General features: G+C 39.4%; 1 protein-coding gene across 9 annotated transcripts in view; it reads left to right on the top strand.

Annotated features, from left to right (window-relative positions):
• The window catches only part of diaph2 (diaphanous-related formin 2), a 357,889-nt gene that overhangs the window by 116,414 nt on the left and 218,337 nt on the right, over window positions 1–23,138 (top strand). For 7 of the 9 annotated variants that reach the window (XM_040016586.1, XM_040016585.1, XM_040016582.1 and 4 more), the window contains 8 exons: window positions 551–661; window positions 1,959–2,071; window positions 4,897–5,013; window positions 9,215–9,333; window positions 10,677–10,741; window positions 11,525–11,629; window positions 16,614–16,676; window positions 19,840–20,196. In XM_040016586.1, the coding sequence (XP_039872520.1) occupies window positions 551–661; window positions 1,959–2,071; window positions 4,897–5,013; window positions 9,215–9,333; window positions 10,677–10,741; window positions 11,525–11,629; window positions 16,614–16,676; window positions 19,840–20,196 (1,050 nt within the window). The remainder of the gene's footprint in view (window positions 1–550; window positions 662–1,958; window positions 2,072–4,896; window positions 5,014–9,214; window positions 9,334–10,676; window positions 10,742–11,524; window positions 11,630–16,613; window positions 16,677–19,839; window positions 20,197–23,138) is intronic. The other 2 variants (XM_040016591.1, XM_040016589.1) reach the window with 1 other exon arrangement.

Below are 23,138 nucleotides of genomic sequence, written 5' to 3'. Positions count from 1 at the left end.
GTCAAGGTTTCAGGAGGCAGTGTTTTTAGATTGTCTGTGGGAATCCTTTAGCCTGCTATCGATTGTCTGTCTAAGGGAAACTATCTTATTCACGACTTCCTCCCCTGAAACACGTTACAGGTCATTATAATTCATCAGTAATTTCCTCGTTACCCAAGCCAGCCTCATCCACCTACCTAGCACACACACACACACCACCACTCACTTTGAGGATTTCTCCTTACCAATAAATCCATTAATAATGCACATATAGTCAATAGACATACCAGGGTTGTATTTTCTACTTACTGCAATTTTCCATTTGACTTGTCTCTCTTTACTTCCCTCGCCTCATCCTCGCGGTGCTTTTTCTGTGATTTTGCAGTTTGAAAGGAAATATTAAGGTGCAAATATTCACCTCAAATTACAGTTACGCTGCTTAGACTAAACATGCATCTTAGAGTTGAGTTACATATCTGATGATGATACTTTTTTTTAGGTAAAATATTTAGTTTCTCCTGAGTTTTTCTCTTGATTTTGTTTTGTTTTCGTTGTTTTGTCTGCTCCACAGGTTGCCTGCATGCAGCTGATCAATGCCCTGGTCACCTCCCCTGACGACCTGGACTTCAGGATACATTTGCGCAACGAGTTTTTAAGATGCGGCCTAAAGAAGATCCTTCCTGTGAGTTAGCAATCTCCAGAGAACACATTGTTTACATGCGTGTCATAAACATAATTTTGCATCGTTATTGCCAATCCTCCCACGACAACTTACCTCTCTCTTATTATAATTACTGAAAGCAAGATTTCCTTTTCATCACAACCCAAATAGCTTTTCGTGCACTTTAAACTTCCAAATAATTGGGATGTGAATGTTTTATGTAATTGTGGTCAGGCAGCATTCAGGCATTCAAACCAAATTATTGAAATGTTAAACTGAGTTATTTTCATTACACACATACTAGAGGAATACATTTTATTGTTTTAATTTAATTAGTAGTAGTAGAAGCTTGTGCCAAGTATTATGCACTGCTAGCACCTCATCACGCAGGCATCATTATCGGCAACCTTACGCATCTTCGCATGAGCCGAAAGGCAAACGAGCTCCAACACATCATTCAAACTCTCATTTGTCACAAGTGGGGTGAAGATGTCACAAAGCCAGTTGTTAATAAGTCATCCCAGCTGTGCCTGTTGATTATTACTGTCATTACTTTAATTATCTTCAATTCTGCCCCCTGATATGAAAGAGGCTCAGTGTACAGCCATTCATGAATGCCACGTTTACCGCTTTTAATGCCGACATTCAAACTGACACTCTTTCATCTAATTATGAGTTATGCTCAGGAGTCAGTGTTGCTGTTGGCAGAGAACTAGTCCACTGAAAAAGAAAGAACAATTTGTTTTGTTCTTATAGTCCTTGATGCATGTATTTGGCTCTCCTCCTCTTCTCCTTCCCTCCTTTTTTTTTGTGCCATTGTGCACCTCCCTCCGAACCAGCGTTGCTTGCTGAAGACAGATGGTGCGCCCAAAAAACGGTGCAGGGTGATTGATACCTGCAGAAATTGGGTTACATTTGGCCCTGTCTCCATCTGTAAATTCCACTGCCAGTGATTCATAGAGAACTTGTAAAGAGCACCTCTGTAGCCCCTTGTGGCTGGAACAGGTGTGCAGGAATTGGTACTGTCTGGAATACTTAGTGAGAGAGTTCACAGCATCTCAGTTCCCAGTTTTCTGTACACCTGGAAGAGGGAGATGAAATTTTGGTGTTAGTTTTTTTTCTCTTACTTTTTTTTTTTTTTTTTTTTAGAATAAATTAAGTTATAAATACCATAAAGCGGAAGCCTGTGAAAATTGAAAAGTAAAATTTTCACAAACCCATACATGCTAATGCGTCTGCAACATAATAATCTGCAGTACAGGATGACCTTTGGTAAAACTTAAACTAAACTATATGCTGTATGTCTAACTCACTGCAGGAGCTAAAAGAGACAGAAGAGCTGGACATCCAGCTGAGGGTGTTCAATGAGAACAAGGAGGAGGACTCGATCGAACTCTCACATCGCCTGGATGACATCCGCGCAGAGATGGAATATCCTTTTGTCCTCCCTCTGTGAGAATATACAGATGAACGGTTCTGCAGAACTAGCAGTGAGAGATGAGTGTATATCGTGGGTTTGGTTAAGCTTCATAGGCTGAAGCCCCCTCATGGCTTTGTTCATTAGAGAAGGATTCGAGGAGCTTGAGCACATTATCCAGCTTCATCTCTGGCCAGGTATTCTAGGTAAATAACCTCGTAATCTTAACCTCCAACCTCCCTTTTTTTATTAGCTCTTCTCCTCTTCACTTCACTTTTTGTCTTTTGTCTGTTATCATTGGTCGGACTCTAGTAAGACTCCTGAGGGAGATATCGAATAGGAATACTCTTCCCCTTTCTTACCATTTAACATTTACAGTAGACAATTAAAATTTCCCATGAAGTGATATTGTCCTAAATGGTAACATATCATATTTTGTTCTGTTTAAGTAACAGTCTGCTCTCGTTTCCCTGCTCCAATTTAGAAAGGTGAATTTTGACCTCTAGCTCTCTGTGGATGTCCATTTAACTCCAAACACTCAGAGTAGAAGTTAATAAGGTGATATGTAATTTAGTCCCAAGTTGGAAACTTCTTCAAGCACCCCAGACAAGAACCTTTTAATAATTCACAAATCTTCTCTAAGGCTATGTATGAATAGCTGACATTGTGAGCAGAGAAACCAGACTCTGACATTGTTATGCAGATGTTCATTCCCACAGCCTTTTTCTTCCACCAAATCCCACAGTTCTAGTACATGCACAAAGTGCTACTGTGAGTGACAGCTGCTGTTGACACATGTAGGTTAGGGGAGGAGGTAATGTGTGTGTACGTGGAGAGACGATATAGGGGGAAAAAGTGCGCCGAGATTAATGATGTGCTTGAGCAGGTTCACAAATGAGAAGGTCCAATGTTTGTTTCGAAGGACAATTTGGTATTGATCTGTTAGGTATGAGCATAATCTCAACGCCCAGGGCTACCCTTTGTCTCTTTGCCTGCATGCGGACACATTCTTATATATGTACAGACAGGTAGTACCTCTGTTACCTGAAGACTGTATATGTGTCTTGCAGCAGTTTCATGAATATTAACCTGAAAGGCCTGTCTCCTCTGTGTCCGACCCAGGTCCAGGTGCCGAGGAGGTGACTCCAGGCCACTAATAAATATTAATGATCTGTGGAATGGTGATTGATTGACCCCAACACAGACTGGCCTACATCACACTTGACTGCCACTCATGTTTATTCATTATTTGGAGAGAGAGTGTAAAGAGAGACAGAGAGTAAGAAAGTGAGCGTAGAGGAGGTGCCAATGAATAGATTGGCATTTTACATTAGGTTTATGTCTGCAGTTTAGTGATAGATGAAGCTAGTTGGATACTTTCCCAGTGTGAGCTCTTTCTCATGTCCTCTCAAATGCTGCTGTGGTGAGGCTATAATTGAATCTCACAGGCCTGGTAATTCTCCCAGGCTTCAAACTCCACTAATGCAAGGAAGGCAAAATGATACTTTAGAGAAGCCTGTATTCCCATCCCTGCTTCTCTAAAAATTTGATATGGGATAAGAGTTTAATTACAGACATTGTTGAAATTAATAGCAATTAATCGGACTGTCAAACAGTGTTTAAAAGAATTGATCTGCTCCAGTTGCAGTGCGTGCAGATCGTTTTGTATGGGTGACAGCAAGCCGGGCCATATAAAGATCGTAGTTCAGTTTCTGCACATTCATTTAACGGATATTTTCTGTACCGAAAGCAGGATGGAGGGAAATCACGACATATGGTGCCAACATGCTGCAAATTTAACGCGATTGCTTTGTAGTTACTGCGTTTCTCTTTGTAAATATTTTAACATACATTGTCAAGATCTGCACTTCGAGTTAGGATGGCAATCAGGTTTTTATCTCTGCAAGCTTGACAGTGCATTCTCCTTAATCTACTTTTTTCCTGCATGTGTGCACATTTCTGAGAGGCTTATTCCACTTTTTTTTCAGAGAAGATGAGTGCCCATTGGGAAATAGTCTTTTCTCAAGCAAACAAATCAAGACAGACTCCAGATCACTCATTTTCTGTATTTATTTAATTGTTAGAGTTACACTTTAAGGAGGTTATGAGAACAGCACAAATATTTTACTGCATTAAATACGACATCAAAATTGAAAAGTTTTTCTCTCAGTAACTTTTTTTAAATTCATCACTTACAAACACATATTTACACATGAAGAATAAAATGTAGGCTAGTTCAATTTTATGTCTGTTTTCAATGCCAAAGCCATCACTACCTCCCCCTGGGAAATGCAAACATAAGATGTAATCAGTAACTTTTGGAAATCAAATAAGATCAGTTTTTACTCCTCCTACATGTCAGTTGCAATTTCAGCTTTGAGACTCAACTGTACTTTTGCCCTACGAATAATCTGATGCTCATCATTCTTAGCTTAAAAATTCAAGCCAGTTTTTCTCTTATTAATTTTCCATCTCTTGAAAAGTCTGGAATAAAAGGGATGCCAGAGGGGAGCATTTTTCATTCCTGATCCCTTTCCACAAGTTAGCTGTTTACGCTGCTTTAGCTCTCTTGAGAGAGGACGGATAAGAGGAATCGCATCTCTGTTTGCTTCTGCGCACAGAGTCCTTGTAAGAAAAGCTGGCAGAGATAAATAACTATAATGAAAAGGAGTAAGAAGTAATGAAAATCTAAATGTTTATTGCAGTTGAATGGTCCTGAATAATAAGGAGTTCAGGTGGGGGGGCGGTTTCCAAAGAAGTTAGCCATATCTGCAATAACTCTAGAAAGTAGAACATGTCACTGCAGTAAAGTTGCTTTTCCTTAACCTTACTCTTGCACTGATATGAATGAGGTGTACCATCTCCTGTCCAATATGGTGAAAGACACTGCCTCAGAGACCTACTTCCTGTCAATCCTTCAGCACCTATTGCTCATCAGAAATGACTATTACATCAGGTAAGTTGTGTTTGTGTTTTTTTTACCTACCACTAACTTTGTATTGACCGATGACCTTGTGGTGCTCTCTGTAAGTTTGGTGTAGTTTTTCCTTTACTTTTTCCCCATAAAAAGTGCTACAAAAAGCATAAATGTTAAGGTTTGACATTAGGGACTTGGTTGCTTTGACTGACAGGTGGAGGCTAGTTAAGGAGCTGGTGTTTTCAATCATCATGTTTATGATGCTGGTGCTTTCTGCCTGGTTATTTGTCAATAATCTGACAAATAATAAGGCTTTTTTGTTTAATTTTGTTAACATCCCTGTTACTGAGCACGAATTAGCAGATATGAAATATGTGAAAAGCAGCTGCTCAACTGGGTCCAAAAGTAAAATAGCATTAAGTTACAAAACATGTGCACGTGTACACTGTAGTTACATCCTGAAAGGGGAGAAAAGCTTTAAAAATAGCTTGTAGCTATTTTTTTATTAATCTCCTTTATTGTGAACTCCAAAGTAAAAAAAAAAAGAAAGAAAGAAAAGAAAACACTGATCAGAGTACTGCAGGGATAAAGTAATGCCTCCATAATTGCAACCTCAGTGGACAAACAGATTTAGTTTCCAGGTTGTCTGCATTTTTTAAATTTAGTACTGATTAGATTTTGGGGGGTGGAGGTAAAGGTCTGATATCATTTCGTCCAATTCATGTCAGTGTTGATTCCTCAGGAACAGCTGAGCCTAATTTTATGAAATCTAAGACAGCTCTAACCCAGGAAATCAAACGCCAACTTACTGTACACTAAGTTTTACATGAATGTAGAATGGGACAAAGTGACGAAGCGGTGACATTTTCTATCCAAAAGGTCCAAAGTCGACTTCACTTTGACATAATGTGGAAAATGAGGGAACATTTTCAACACCATAGATATTTCATTCTTGGCAGGTTGCTAAATTCTTAACATTGCCCTTGTATTATATTTCTTCAAAGTCTTCACTACATAAATTATAAATCTATACAGATATGGTTGTAAACTGCAACTTAACTGGTTAGCAGAGGCGGTAGTTTTAATTTAATTGATTTTAACCTGTGGGGGTTGCTTTTTATTTTACCTTTGAAGAGGAAAAATATCAGTAGCCGGGAAGGTCGACACTCTTCTAAATAGAGTGATTCTGGTGATTTCGCTGCTGTGTCAGATCTTTTTGCAGAAATAAGACTTAAAAAAGAGAGTTCAAAGATGAAGGAAAGCTGTGAGGAGGACGATGAATTTACCATAGACAAGTTGCTGTTCCCCTCGAGTTATGAATTATGTATTCCTCATCTATTCGGAGGAAGTGAGAAATAGAATTCACATTAACCATCCAGTATCACTATGTCCACCTCAGCTCGAGTGCCCACAGTGTAAGCCAGCAGTAAAGAGAGATCAGTACCAAAACTATCGGACGGCCTTTTTAAAGATATGTTTTGGAATATTTCTTTCTTCTTGAGCTTGCATAGCAAAAACAAGGAAAATCTCATACCCAAACATTATCACCCGAAATGCATTATGACTGAGGCCTTTTTATTCCTCGTACATCACTGCTGTGCACTTAGGATGATGGAGGACACAGTGTTACACTGCATGCAGCTATTTCCAATAGATACTATCGGCTATTTTTGGCCTTTGCCCTAAGAGTTGTCAGCTTTTAGTGTTGTGGTTAAAATGTGTGGCTATACCATTTCCACAACATGAAACTAAAACAAAGTGGGAGGCCAGTAAATGGATGGGTTTAACTGGGATTATTTACTGGTGGAAGTCTTTTAAAGGTAGCTTTCACATGAATAAACTTGTAGTTGTATTTTTCTGTACAAAGTAAGACATTACATTTCTTTGTCATTGTATTAATTTGAATTACCGCTACACTTGGCTCCTTAATTCTCCTTTCAAATAATAACATTAAATGAGCGTTCATTAAATATTATAATTAGTCTTCTAATAATAAGACCTTCTATAATGGGCAGCTGCTCTGTCTACTGTAATTCCTTCTAACACAACACTAGTTGTTTTTCTCCCCTCTGGGGTTTTGGTGTATTTTTGATAATTAATCTCTCCCTGAAAGCCTAATGAATGGGAGCACATCAAACCCACCCAGTAAATATAGAGCAGATCTGCTCTTTTGGAGCCTGGTGATATGGGGATTACACTGGCTATGTGGAGCAGAGCTGGATCAAGTGGCTGGGGCTGTGCTGAACTGCAAGCTATCACTGGAAGAAATGAAGGTGCCAAAGTAAAAGAAGAGGTGGGGAACGATGCAGGGGACATATGCTTGCTTCTGGAGCCCAGCCCTGCCCACTGTGGAGGGGCCTGACAGTTCTGGGTCACTCTCTCCGTCTGTAGTTATCTCCACCCAGCCCCTATCTGCCTGGTGGTGGCGGAGGATGGAGGACGGAGGGAAAATAGGGCGGCTTATTGAGATAATAATGTGGTGTACATTGGTGACAGTTGTAAGCCGAGTGCCATAGTGCTTAAGCCATGCAGGGCGATGTGTGAGCTTTCACTCGCTTGTTCCAGTCATGAGTGGGCGAATCCACCAGGCTTAATGTATGGCATTTCATGCTTTCAAAACAGAGCACCTAAATGCTGATTTATTCTTATTTGCTTTGGCTCAGAATTTTGTGGCTTTTCATTTTCCTGCTCATAACATGATATGGTCTGTCCACCCACAAGGTATCATCAGAACATAGCCTTTGAATTTTTGTGCGGAGTTAAAGCCCCGAAGAAAAAAACAAAACAAAAGTTTTCTGCATTTAATGTTTGATAACAAAGTGTGTTCCTTTTTGCTCAGATACATACTTGAATGATGTACTTTTTTATCTTTTCAGACAAATTACCTGACAGCAGACACATTATTCACGGTTCTGCCTGCTAACATAATTATTTCTTTTTCGTGACATTAATGCTCTTTCATTGTAGTGCTCTGGTACAGAGCCATTCAGGTGGGCAGTCTTTGATCAGACTTTGAGTGTCTTATTTAGATCAAAAATGGAATAAAATGTCAGGATTTTTGGCAGCTTGGATTTTCATTTTTAGGAAGCTATAAATGAACTAATAATGAATTAATATTAGCCACATACAGGTTTACAGATTTTCCAGTGTTGGCTTTGTCATCTTCTTGTTGTAAAATTATACACCCAAATGGTTGCTCGCAAATACACATTTATATTTTCTAAATAACAATAGAATTAATCTACATTAAATTAGTATTATTTGCCAGTGAAAGCCTCTCTGGACTGGTGTACCATGTAATTGTTCCTTTTAACAGAGGGACATAGCTTTTGCTCACTGCACCCACTAAAAATATGTTTATTTAAAAGAGATGAAAGGAGTTCATGTAATTATTGAACCACTAGGTGGTTTATCCTGTTTGTCCAATTGATAATGCTATATTCCACCAATTAATTGTATAATAACCGTTATTGCCCAATAAAAAATAAATAAATAGCATTGACAGAATTAGTTGGTCCTATCTGTGTGCACCTGTAAAAAGGATACTTTGTATTTATTCATTTATATTTAAAATAATTGAAAAAATCCATAATTTAGGTTTAATTTGATGAACATCATTAAGTGTCAGTTTTTCACATTTAATGGTTTTCTGGTCAATGTCTTGCTTAGAAAATAATTATCTCTTGCTTAAACTGCCATTGTATTTGCTAAATGTCACTTGCAATTAAAGCTGATAATGGTACAGAGAAAAGGTCACATACCAGCCTGTGTGCTAGAGTCGGACTCTCGGGCCGATTCGCACAACCTTCTTGAAAACACCAAGCACTCTGTCACACTCCTAACTGGCTGACATGTTTTTCTATTCATTGTGCTTTCAATTACTCACATTACACTGATTAGATTTACATTTCAGTTTTTATGGTTTCTCTAATTGGCAAAGATGATTGCAAATTATGCAAGAGGGCAAGCATGGCCTCGGCTACTGTCAGTCACCTTGAAATTGAAAGGCTAACACATACTTGGGTTCTGTGTACCCATTAATCTGCTAATTCCATGTAAGGGTTGATCAAATTTAATAGGGTGCCTATTTTGTCCAGCAGCACCCTTTTTGACATGGCATTTTGTGACCTCTGGGTTGGATAACAGACTCATTTGTGGTTAATTAGCCTTGTGGAGTTTGCGTCACTCATATCTTTCTGTGGTTTGTCTAATTGTTCTACTGTGTTTCGTGACTCTTCAGGCCTCAGTACTACAAGGTGATAGAAGAGTGTGTGTCTCAGGTGGTCCTCCATCGCAGCGGGATGGACCCGGAGTTTGTCTATAATAAAAGATTGGATGTGGACTTCACCCACATGATTGGTAACTAGAGAATTGTTTCATAATCATTTGTTACTTGCTAATTACACATACTGTAAGACGGCACAGCGATGCAGTGGTTTGAACTGTGCCTGTTATGTCATATGATATGATGTGTGTTGACAAACAAAATCTAAATGTTAATATATGAATAAAAAGTCACCTTTGCTTAAGGTAAAACAAGTACCTTAAGTAAAGGTGACTTTTTTTAGATCCTGTGCTTCAGGAGTTATATTAGGAGTTATATTCATTATTCTCCCAGATCCTTCGTCTAACATCTCCAGTGACTTGTCATAAGATAAGAGGGTCATTTAATTATTAGTTAACTGAATCCAGTTAATTCAGGAAGAAAAAGCCCTGTTAGACTTTAAAAAAATCTTGCTTGTAGTCTTCCAGTGAAAACATCTATTTGCACTGTGTTACTAATGGGTATCTTTTTAAACAGAGAAATAAATAACACCACCTTGTGTCTCTCAGTTGTGTCACCAACAGTTCTGCAACTTGCCAACAAAGGGTCATTAAAAGTTTCTAAACCTATGCACAGAGGATCGGTGCAGTATTAAAGACGTTTTTTTTCCTTCTCAGTTCACTTGGATTTAATCGAGTAATTTTAAAAAGAAAAAAAAAATCTGTTTTTCTTTTCACATCTTCATTTAGTTTTTGAAAGGTGTCTATTCACTTGTGTTTTTATCCACATTCACCACAGGTTTTTCATTTTCTAAATGAAAAATGTGTAGCTAAATGTGTGATTTAGCAAATAATTAACGCCTAGAATTTGCACTTTTGCTACCTACAGGGCAGATGTAAAATGTGGGATTTGTAAAGGCAAAGCTAACAAAATAAAATAAAAGATAGAGACGTCTGATTTGATCCATATTTATATACTCTGATTTCTTTCTTTTTGTTTCAAGGCACATACCCTTAGGCAACAGATAGCTAACAGTCGGTGGTGGTGTTCTTGTTACAATAAAACACTGATGTTAATAAAGAAGTGGAATAGATGAAGGGGTGAGAGATAAGTACATTTGCTAATCAGAACCAAGAGTTGCACAAGGTGCTTAAATGTTAATACAATTTTAATGTAATCTAACAAAAATAATATTATGTTATCGCTGGCTGATAATGCTACATTAAATGAAATGAAATTAAAAATTCAGTGATTGATGTGATCTCCCAGACCTAACAGTTGTTCCAAAAAAACAAAAACAAAGAAAAACAATCCCCAGCTTTTATGTACTTTTAAAACAATATGCGACTGTAATTGCAAATCTCACATTAGGAGCCTGTAAGCCACACCCACAGATGCATTTGAATTATCTTTTGACCATGGCCAACTTCTCTTGCAGATCAGCTTGTGGATAAAGCCAAAGTTGAAGAGAGTGAGCAGAAGGCAACAGAGTTCTCCAAAAAGGTGAGACATTAATCACTCCAGCAGCGCCCCTCGGTTGGTCAGCTCCCATCAGGAAAGTTTTTTCTTCCTCCGAGCTCCCAGACAAGCTATTGATTTTCCATGCCCTGATCAATACCTGGCTGTGACGGTACATGATCCGTATCAGCATTACAAGAATCAATGCAGATGTTCTGATGTATACTTATTTGTGCACAGGGCCAGGGTAGAGTTAAGTTATATGCAGACTCTGATACATGTTTTTAAGCTGATGCTTTATGGGCCTCTTACTGTATTTTAAATTAGTTGTGGTATCATTCAGTTACTGGCTTGATTGATGGTTTGTATTTTTGGAGAGAAATAAAATTCAAAACCTTTCTTTCAGCGTCGTACTTTTAGTAATAAATTGTGTTTTATGGAGAAACATTATCACGGGCTGACAACACCCCAGTGGGGGTCCTGGGAATGTTTTTTCCTTAAGAATCATGCCCCACCATCGTACCGGGCACCCTACTGGGGCAGTGAAATCATTGTAACGACACGGCATAGTTTCTGCAAAGGTTAGAACCATCAGGATACATGAAAGCCAAGCCTGAACCAAAGACAGAGGACAACAGGGCTCTGGGGACACGGGGCCTATGAACAGAAATTGTCCAGAGAGTGTAAGGTGGCGTGTTTTGGTGTCTGTTGACATGCCCTGTGGCCAATCTCTGGAGACACCCTGCCGCTCACCAACCTCTGTGCCCGTGTGTTTACATCTTTGTATATGTGTTCTGCACATAGACATCTTAGTATTTCTTGTTGCAGTTTGATGAAGAGTTCAGTGCACGGCAGGAGGCCCAAGCCGAGTCTCAAAAGAAGGAAGAAAAAATCAAAGAGTTGGAGGGGAAGATCCAAGCCCTGGAGTCCCAGGTAAATCCATTTTTACTCTACAGAACAATGTTGCATTCCCCAGAGATCTTTATATTGTATCTTTCCCCAAAAAACAAGAAAACAAAGATAGGTGAAGCTCGGTTGTCCAAAACTTTTCTGTTTTTAAAATGAAAGACTAAGAATGTGCAAATAAATGTGTTTGTCCTAAAATCGTAGCACAGAAAAGTAATGGCACCACTAAAAAGAAAGTTTTGTTTTTATCCGGATATCTTTCCACCCCACTTACAGATGCAAAGCTACTGTAAGTGGGAGTTATCACCCATGCAAGAACATTTGATTTAATAAGGGGTCAATCTCCTTCTTAAGTTGTATTTCTTTATATGGACGAATTGCTCTATTGAAGCTTTTCCTATGAAATTCTATCATCACAGACATCGATTGCATTTCTTTTTCTTGGCCTCCACATCATTTCTTCCCAGGCAAAATCTCCCATTTTGAATGCAGAAAATGACTGCTATTTCCCCCTTAACCCAATTTCAAACACTTTAGTACTACCTTGGGACAAAAAGGCAGTTTGCCTCCCTGCTTAGGGAATTTAATATAAACCAGCATTGAAAGATGGTAAAGCTACATCCGTACCAGAGGTTGCTTTTTCTTTCAAACATTCATATCTCGTGGCTTATGTTGGTACTTACCAACTGATAAACTGCACCTGCATATGTGGTCCAGGAATCACTTTCACAGCTCAGAACCTTTCAGATCTCACGTCAGTCTACAAAAAATACTGTTATGCAGAAAGAACTTCAGCTGGTTTCGTAGCCAAAGTTATGTAGCCGTTTTCTCCTTCGGATTCAGTTTGTGTGTAGATCTCACTTCTGTGTTTCATACGCCTACAGGGTGTGTCGCCACTTCTTACCTGCACTTGTAACCTCTGAGGTGTCAAATTGAGCCATAACAAAGGCAACATTAACGCATTACATCTAACAGTTTAATAGAAATGTAGGTGTGTGTGCAGGTGCACAGCCCTGATAAAAAGAATGAGTTTTACATATTTATAATTAACTTTTATCATCCTTAGTAAGTTCTAAAATCATTTTAGTTCAAGCTCAGATGAACAACAATACATTAAATATTGTTATTTATTTAACAAAACTTTAGCCAAATATAACAGAAGCAATGTGTGAAAAACCAAGTGCACCCTTCTAGTTCTGGGAATTAAGAGTTTAAGTAGCAGTCAGGTGCTGCTAATCAAATGCACTTGATTAACTGATCGTCAGCGTGTGTGAGCACCTCTTTAAAAGCAATTCGTGACAATTTGCACATCTGGGTGATACAGGTGTGGGCTAATACAATGCAAAGGAGGAAAGATATCAGCAGTGATCTCAGAATAAGCAATTGTTGCTGCTCATCAGTGAGGAAAGGGTCATAAGTACCTGTCCTAATGGTCCCACTGTAGTCCGTCATTCTACAGTGGGAAAGAGTATTTGCAAGTGGAAACATTTAGTCTTCCCAGGAGTGGACTTGCCAGCCAATTCACCTACAAGCTACGTATGTCAGACTCTGCAGGCTTCAGTTAACATGTTAAATGTTAAAGTTCATGTTAGAAAAGGACTGAACAATCATGGGTTGTTTGATAGGGTTGGCTGGATTAAGCCTCTTCTCTCCAAAAACAACATGGCAGCATGGCTTGGGTTAGGAAAGCTGCATATGACCAAACCACAAGGCTTCTGAAACCATCTCCTTTGGATGGATAAAACCAACGTGGGGATAATGCACAGCGCCACATTAGGGAAAACTAAACACAGCACATCACCACAAGCATGTCAACTGTCAAGAACAGTGGAGGAAGGGTGATGATTTTCAGGCAGGCTTGTTTTGCAGAAATAGGACCCTGACAGTTATTGAGTAGACCATGAACTCTTCTGTATACAAATGTATTTTACATTCAAATATGAGGCCATCTGTCCAGCAGCTAAAGCTTGGCTAAAACTAGGACACACAACAGGAAAATGATCCCAAGCACAGCAGCAACAACAAAATGGCTGTTGAAAGAAAAGTATCAAAGTATTGCAATGGCCCAGTCAAGGTCCAGGCCTCAACCCGAATGAAAAGATGTGGCGGACCTTAAGAGAGCTGTGTATAAATGAATGCCTGCGAACATCACACAGTAAATACGAGGATGCGAGAATTCCTCCACAACAGGAACTGATAAAGTCATCCAGAAAACGACTGATTAAAGACATTTGGGAGTTATTGCTGCTAAGAGGAGTTCTACATGCCTTTGAATTATAGGGTTTGCTTTGTTTCTCACACATGACTTCTACATTTTGGCTTAATTTTAATAATAATGAGACGGTTGCTGTTTATTTCAGGTTGTATTTACTTAATTTTAAGACCTTGTAAGGAATATGTAATCCTTTATTATGTCCCTGATAAGTCAAAGCTTACCATAGAGAGCGTACTGCAGTAAACATCTGCATACCTTAGTATTTACTAAGTGTCTGATCAATAACAGGGCGTGTTTTTACCTGTGACATCTAAAAGGACAAATCTCTTCTACCCCTGTATCCACTGAGCATCTATAAATCCGTGCTGTTTGTTCATGGGTTTGGTCATATAACAGGTACCTCAAACAGGCTGAATTTGTTTTGGCTTTTCATTGTGCCCAAACTAGTTCATCACTCATCACTCCTTTCCTAAGCACTGCAAGCCCATTTTAATCAGTCCATAATCGCCACCTCCCCTGCTCAGCCTTGTTCTTTCTTTGCCTTGCTCATTCTTTGTGTACATCAGGTTGTGCTACCTTTACCTGCCCTAATTCCCTCGTTGGAGCTTTTAACAATCTTTTTTCTGCACTATAACACACCTTTCCCTCATCTTCCCATAGCAGGTCTGTGTCTTTTGAAGACTAGCTGGCTATGGTGCATTAACACGTAGCGTACAGCAGAGAAGCCCCGGAGAGACAAACTCTCTCTTTCTCTGTTTGTCTGAATGCTCCTTCAAAGAACAGCTACTGCTGGAGAGCTGCAGAGACATTAACCTCGACAGGGAAACATGTCATTTGTTTGGCACAAATTACCAGAGTGTTGCTGTAAGAACTTTAGATTATTCCCAATTCAGCCGAACGTAACTACGCTATATACCGTATCGTATTTGTAAAAGAAGACTGCACTTGCTATACCTTTTTTCAGAAAATTACAAAAAATACTGGGTCTGTAGTAAGAACTCAAACAACGATGTAATCCTCTCAGACAGATGAGATTCTGTTACTTCAGGAAGGCCGGTCTGTAAGAATGTTTTTTTCCTTTTCCGTGTTTGACACGATACTAGTGCCGTAGAAAAGTCATTAACTGTGAGTGCGCAGAGCCTTTAAATCGGTGTGAGGACACGCATTCAGCTTGCCCATCAAAGCAGCTGTGCGATTACTGCCGTTTTACTGAATATGAATGAAGTGGGAGCTAACGCTAACCTTTCATCTCCTACACTGAATTCTTGTCAGATATTAAAACTCACGCATGCCTGAGTTGCTTCTCTTCACCTTGTTTGTGAACCGGCACATTTAATGAGAGTGTTTCTTCAGAAACTTTGGCATTGTAACAAGCAGCCTGTTTGATGTGTCTGTGTGATTATCTCCCAATTGAGTTGAGTGGAAATTCTCCTCGTAAACATTAGGAGAAGGACTTCGAAATCACAACAAAGTGCAATCCATCCACCTTTTCCCCAAACCTTAGCATGGATCCATTCAAGGCAAAAGGGAAGATATTCACTGAATTAGCTCCGGATTTGATGAATAATGTAGCACTGCAGTGGTAGACTGGAAAACTCAGTGCCATCCCATTAATAGGTTTTAACAACCTGGGGATCTTGTAGCTGACCCAGCATGGCCCCGAGAGCAACTGGAGGTGCAGTAGACTACTTTCTCTGCCTTTTACTGCCAAACTGCTGTCTACCTTGACTGATTAAAGAATTCTTCTAAACTGATAATGCCTGCAGAAGTTTCAGTGTAGTAAATATGTGTGCCTTTGCGTTTACCCCAGCATACACGGTTAAATTTAGAATATTCACATCTGTCATACATCATTACATTCTTACACATGCTTTTATTCTAACTATCTGGTTTTCTCAGAAAGCAGGGGAAATGATACCTGCTGAAAATCTTGCTCTTTAAAACTTAGATATCTCATAGCTTTGAACTTTTAATCCCTGAGGTTGAACTATAAAGTAGCATTTCTCTTTGCTTTGAATATTGCACTTCACTACCATTAAACAAAATTCTTTCAAAATAAAAAAACTCTTCTTAAGACACGCAGCTGAAAAGTTTCCATCTTCTCTTCCATTACACACATTCAATATTTAGTTTTCTACAGTTCATAGTAAGGAATGTTCTGTGGGAATAACTCCATAAAAACACAAAATTGTTGTTACTTTGGAATATATTCCTATCTTCTTTCTTTTGGCAAAGTTGCCCGGAGTGAAATATCAAAGCAAAATCGGTACATTTCTAAAACAAAGGCTGCGCAGTAAAATCAATGCCCATCACACATCTAAGAGTTCTGGGTTGAAATCTATTTTGTGATGCCAGAATCAGAAAAAATTGAAATAGAATTAGGTTTTTGAAGGTACACCGACTGTCAGTGATGCTGCGCCTTGTTCCTTTCATGCAGTCATTGCTCCGCGCCGGCGTTCTTTTGAAGAAAGATTAGATGTTGTTTTCAGTGTAAAAGTACAGTACACTCTACTTTGCCTTTTGCACATCAAATAGCTTGTTCAGACAAAATGGGAATATAACACTGTACTGCCATTGTCATTAACTGTGTGAAGGACGTCCTTGTTGTTTCTCCGGCTTGATTGTGTTTGGTGTGAGTACTGTACCTGCTCTATTGTACTAGTCTTCCTGTTCCCTGTCAATCTAACCCACCCCCATTTGTGCCTCTTTGTTGCCCTCTGTGCCTCTTGTAATGTATGTGTTCCCATGATGTGTATCTGTGGTGTGTGTATGTGCGTGTGTGTTGTATCTGCACAGTTAACTATTGAAAATGACAAGCTCAAAGAGGCTCAGAGACTCATCAGGGAATCTGAAGCCAAGGTGGGTGTCCCCGTTGCATGCGTGGCCCTTGACATAATCTCACATTTAATCCCCGACAAATCCAAGTGCGTTTTAATGTCATTGATTTGTGGTGCTTTAAATCTGTTTTTGGATTGTTGGACTGATCTTTTGTCTCATATTTTCTCTCAGCATGCTTGCCCTTTGTATTATATAGCACATATTGCATAGAACTTTTGTGAACTTCACAAAAAAAGTTCACAAAAATACTTTTTTTTTTTTCTTTTGATATAAATGAATTATTGCCTCTTGACTTTACTAATCAGCAACAAATAATGTGCTCTGTATACTGCATGTGTGGAAGAGCGAGAGAATATATCAACTGAACGTTGAGAATCTCTATAGCTGTTTTCAGCCGCACACATTGCTTGCTTGTTTAATGTAATTTTCATAAGTAAACACTTGTGATTGAATTTCTTTATCAGAGATGAGATTGGGCAAAGATTTAATCACATAGCATTCAGAGTTAATTACCTGTCACGCTGACCTCCCCTTTGAGTTCAGAAGAGTATGAATCCATTTGGGTGGGTTAGATTTTGTATTAGATTGGTTGTCTACTTTACACAGAGCTCCAGATGGGCTCTGGTAGAGTAACATCAATAAAAAAAGGATCACTTGCCAGCACAATATATTTTAATAAAATATGCTGCCAAATACACATATTAGATCTGAAGTAAAAGTGAATTTAAATTGTATTTTAGTAAGTAATCATGGTTTTTGCACATATAACATAGACCTCTATTTACTAGTTCACATATATATACTTTGGGTTTGTATATTTTGTATACACTGCATGCAAAATCATGTGTGACCTTGATAATTGCAACACAAGAATCACCTTATTTCCTTTAAGGTAAAAGACGTACAAACGTTTATTCGCTGTACAACGTTTTGAAAGTGTTTATTTTGATACCTGAGGAAGAATATGCCAGCGGCAGTGGTTTGGGATCCCAAGAGTTCCATGGAACACTGGGCTTATTATTACAGGGTAGAACAGGGAGGTGGATAGAGAGATAGATACTCGGAGGGCCCCTCAGTATGGGAACAACGGCACTCTAATTTAGCAGCTAATTTGCTTCCATTCTCTCATATTAATCTTAAAAGAGAAAACGGGCCACAGAGGGTTTGAGATTGACAGACATGTAATCATTGGATGTAGATTTTACTGAGAGGCTCTGGGCAATCTGTGAAAAAAAACAAAAAAACTCCAGGCAGAACACCTTTTTAATTCCGTCTCTAATAAACAATCCGCCAATGCTATTATGTAATGAAACAATATGTAATGTCTTTAAATATGAAGCCAATTGCATTTTAAGCACACAATCAAGTGAGTAGGGGAAATTTAAATAGTACGGAATTGGTTTTAGAAATGAAAAGTGCAAGAGGAAATCCTATTTGGTAAGAGCAGACATCTAATCAGCTCTGAAAATCAAACCCTGTCAGAGCTAGGGTGTACTTACTGTATTTGCATTATTTATTTTTGGTATATATCAAGCAATTACAGATCTTTGGTGTTTTGTTGATTTATTAGGCTGGAATAAAAACTTACAATTTACAAATATAAACTTTATTATTAATTATCTCCAATGAGAGGACGGTTTTCCAAACACATAAGGCCCTCCCTCTGCACTTCAGTCCTTGTCGGCTCAGTTATCCACATGAAGCAGGTTCCTTTTGGAGTACCCCTTTATCTTGCAGTAGATCATCAGTAGCAGTCCAAGACAGTTTAGTTGGAGTACACCCAAATATAAGACAGGAGACGTTTTGGGGAGTAGCGGTATTGAAGACTGCTACTACTGCAACTTTGTCAACTGGCTAATAGGGAGTTGGGAAGGACTGGGACTAGCTGGTTAGCAGCAAGTGAGCTTTCAAAATAAGAACACCTGGAATCTTTCTGTATGAGGCCTCATAGATAATGGTCACAGACTGAAAACCAAGGCATAAAGGATATAGGGTTCGTGACTATGCACAGAAAGGTATAACGATGCAAGACATTTTGTGTGGTAGTAAAACTGTCCAAGAACATGGTAGCTACTAGCTACCGTCATTCTCAAATGAATGAACCACCGACACAGTCTTCCTAGGTCTGACAGCCCAGCCAAGCTGATTAATCGTGGATAAATTGTTGTTGTTAGACATGTAACTTAGAACTTAGTGGTTGCTGTTGAGATCCATCTTTTGGAGACATTCTGCTCCCCAACATCTTTTACAGGGCAATCACTGGTACAGCACTCCACCAATCAGGCATTTATGGAAGAGCGGCCAGATGAATGCTAAAAGGCACATGACAGTCCACTGGAAGTTTGCCACTACCTGAATAATTATCACAAAATGAGAAGCAAATGCTCTGCTAAAGCTAAACACAAATTTAACTATAGCTGCATTTAACTATAATAGTGCAACTCTAGAGAGACATGAACATTGCTGTTCTTTGACACCCCCTATCATACCTAGTTGTGCCTGAGCATTGTTGCCATAGAGAAAAGGAGAAACTCTAAAAAGCTCAAAGACTTAAGGTTCTTATTTCTGCCACCAGAATGTTAACCAAATTCTAACTGAAGAATCTGCAAATGGAATATTTATATATTTGATTGAAACATAATCTATAAAAGACAACTGTTGTTACTTTGTTGCTGAAATATTGTCTAGTATTGATTGATGAGAGAAAAATCCATTATAAAATTAGGCTGAAACATACCAGTGTAGAAATGTAGACATCATAAAAGGGGCCTGAAAATGCTTTGAAGGAATGACATATAGGGAGTGGCGTGCAAAGGGAACGATCCTTACAGGGCTGATAGCAAAAGTTAACTTCGCTAATTTCCAGAGATATGCCAGTTAGACATAAGAAAATTCACAGACCTTTATATGTCTAGTGAATTTGCTCCCACTTGACCTTATAATTCTTGACTTTAGTGGCAAGTTTCAAGGATATAAAACGGATGCATTCCAGGAGGTAGATGTGGCTGAGTTTGTAGAGCAGGTAATCAGCAAAAGCAAGATTAGTGGTTTGCACACATAGGACACGGAGGCCTCTTTACTGTCCTTGTAGCTTTTTGTATTAGGAACATCAGTTTCAATCAAATCAAAGGGAGGTTACATGCATATGTGGGCCATTGTTGACATCTGTGTTCTGTATTTGCAGATTGCTATAGGCCTTACTGCAACTGGAGCACCACCTCCACCACTTCCAGGAGGTGCTGGAGTTCCACCACCACCTCCACCTCCTCCTCCCCCACCTGGTGGTGTTCCTCCACCTCCTCCACCTCCTCCACCTGTCCCTGGCCATGCTAGCATTCCGCCACCACCTCCTCCTCCACCGCCAGGTGGTGGACCACCCCCTCCCCCGCCACCACCTGGTTTTGGGCCTCCACCCCCGTTTGGAGGCCCACCAGGACCTCCACCACCTCCTGGATTTCCTGTTGTTAAGCTGCCTTATGGACTGGAGCCCAAGAAGACCTACAAGCCTGAAACTGTCATGAAGAGGGTCAACTGGACCAAGGTATAGCAGTCTGAGCAGTCATTGGCTGCAGTAGATAATCTTATGTTCACTTATAGTATTAGTTACTTAACAGTGTACAGATGGTAAATGGCCTGTATTTATATAGCGCAAACACACATGCACATTTATATAGGGCTTTACTAGTCCCCAAGGACCCCAAAGCGCTTTACATATCCAGTCATCCACCCATTCACACACACATTCACACACTGGTGCAGATGCAATGTTACACTTCCATTTTTTTTCCATTACCTAATTTGCACATTATTTACAAGCATGTTTTTCAAACAATTTGGACTGGCATTAGAAGCTGATTGATTGTATATTTTGTAGGTAGGTTTGCAGAGTGATAAAGTGTAAAGTTGAAGGTTCAAACTAAAAGAAACCTCTATTTAAATCTGTTTCTAATCTAGTCAAACATTCGTTCAGCCATAGGCCAAAGTGCTCCACACTCAGCACCCATTTCAAAGGATTTAACAGTAAACAGTTTTCACTCAAATGTCCTTGGATTTGCACATTCTTAGCATAATTGAATGGAGACTTTGTTGTGTAATTTTCCATCACATTTGAATATAATTTCAATAGGACATTCTCTCACATTTGCATTGTATTTTGCCATAGATAATTTATCCATTGCCCCAGGAGTTCTCAGGATTATTTTAATGGTTCTTTACTGATACTTATGTGACCTTGTGTTTTATTCTGAAATTACTGACTGCAAACAAAATATCAGACTAGTTTACTTCACATAATGCTAGAAGTGCAATGATTTTGTAGAATCAGGCCAGTTAAAAAATAATTATGAAGGCTGTCGACAGTATCTATCCGTGTGCTTATTATTTTACAGTGCTCAAACAGGTCATGCACATTTTTCTGTCTTATCCCAATTATTTATCCAACCACATGCCACCAAAGGCATAAAGCGACAATGTGAAAATGCAAGTCAACAGTGATTGCACTGCACTGAAAAGCACTGAGGTGGTGTTCTGGGTTTGAATTATTGGTCACCTTGAGAATTCTTTAAAATGGCAAATATGCTAATGTTTGACTCTGTGTAGGAGGTTCCTGAACGGTAAGTAAGATTAATAATAATGGGATGTCATACCCATTGTGTAAACAGTCGGGGAAACAGCAGTTTGTTTCTTAATAGAAGGCATTCCTGTGTGTTTGTTTTTGCCTTGATATTTTAAATGTGATTAGTCATTTTCCTGTGAAATATCTATGTGGTTCAGTTGTGTTATATGACTTGTGTGCATGCGGTGTAGCACAAATGACCGTTGTCTCTGAAGTGTACAGAAACAGGTTAATGTGCAGGAGCATTAACCTTGCCTCCACAGGAAATGTAGTTTTGTGATGCAAATGAAATTCATAACCACCTGAGGAAAAACAATCTGTGTCTCTTGTGTCGATTAAGTGGGACATGAGTCGTCTGTCTTCGCTGTGTGCAGCAGGCAGAAGTATAGGAGTACTAGGAATGATTTGGTTGTATAAAAAAGAAAAGGGAAGGACATTGTTTCATAATTTCAAACCTTCCCTCTATTAGACGATACATGTCCAACAAAAGTATCGTACACATGAGAAAATGTGACTCTTATAGTTTTAAGAAAATGTTGAGCAGCTACCATCCATCCATCCATCTTCGTTTACTTATTCGAGTCTGAGGGGCAGAAAATGCCAGTAGAAAATTTATCAGTCAAAGTCCTGTACAGCTCTCACTACTGCTGCACAGGGACTGGATAGAGGACCAGTATCCTGAACCAGTCCACACAGGTTCCCCTAGGCACTCTCCAGTGTTAATTTAACACTGGAGATTTTGCTGTGTAGGCCTCCCTGCAGGATTGGTTTTCCCTTCGTCGGGAGCAGCGCTGGGTTCTCCAAATCACGGACAAACAGGATCCCACGTTCTTGATTTTTACTTTACAAACACTTGTTGTAATGACTAACTACTCCTGACATGTTGGAGATGTTTGCTCTTTATACAGTAAAGTTACAGCGGGATACAAATAACATCAGGCTGATCCTGCCACGATTTGTCTAAATCACGGACAAACAGGATCCCAGTTGTTTATGTTTTTAAACCCATTTTGCACAGAGAGGCATTTTTTGAAAAATGCATTGATAGCAATGTTGAACATTATTACACACAGTCAGATTAACAGTAACAGTATTTTTTCTCTATCTGCCATCCTGCTATTCATCTCATGTAAACAATAACGTGGCCACAGCGTGACGTGAATAAAGGCGCATACCTTTGACGTTGCGTGACGAACTCTGTGTTCCTCGTCACACATGAACGCAAAAAAGGAGTTTTAAAAAACCTCAGTTTGCGGTGATTCGAAACGCCGTTTATGTGGACGAAACAGCTGCGTTTTCAAAAATACCCGTGTAGGTGCGGACGTAGCATAAAAGAGTTAGTAGTTTATTTTCTTACTACCTGTAATTTATTGAAGATTACTTGTATTTGCTTAATTGTTTACTAAATGTTTGAGGTGTGAAATAAACCGCAATGGAGCAGAATATGGGCGTGTGTGGTTGGAGGATGTGTGTGTGCGCACACGGGAGGGGGGGGGCGCGAACATTTTTCTTGTAAAACAAAGGGGGGCCTAGCAAAAAAAGTTTGGGAACCACTGGCCTAAGGAATACGGTTGAATGCCTTCTCCAAGTCCACAAAGCACTTACAGACTTGTGCGGCAAACTCCCACGTAGCCTTGAATGTCCAAAGGAGGATAAAGACCTGGTCCAGCGTTCCAGTACTCATTGTTCGTTTCCATGAGATTCGACTAACAGACAGACTCTTCTCTCCAGCAGCCCACATTTCCATGCGACCCTACAGAGGCACATTAAACAAGAGAATCCCACAACATCTAGAGCCAGAACATAGTCGGGGTGAATTTCATCCATCCCAAGGGACCTGTCATCTAGGAGTTATGAAGTCAGTGGCA

Source organism: Simochromis diagramma, unplaced genomic scaffold, assembly GCF_900408965.1.
Source record: "Simochromis diagramma unplaced genomic scaffold, fSimDia1.1 OVJJ01000685.1, whole genome shotgun sequence".
NCBI lineage: Eukaryota > Metazoa > Chordata > Actinopteri > Cichliformes > Cichlidae > Simochromis > Simochromis diagramma.
Note: the sequence above shows the minus strand (reverse complement) of the source record. Positions and strands in the feature narration are given on the sequence as shown.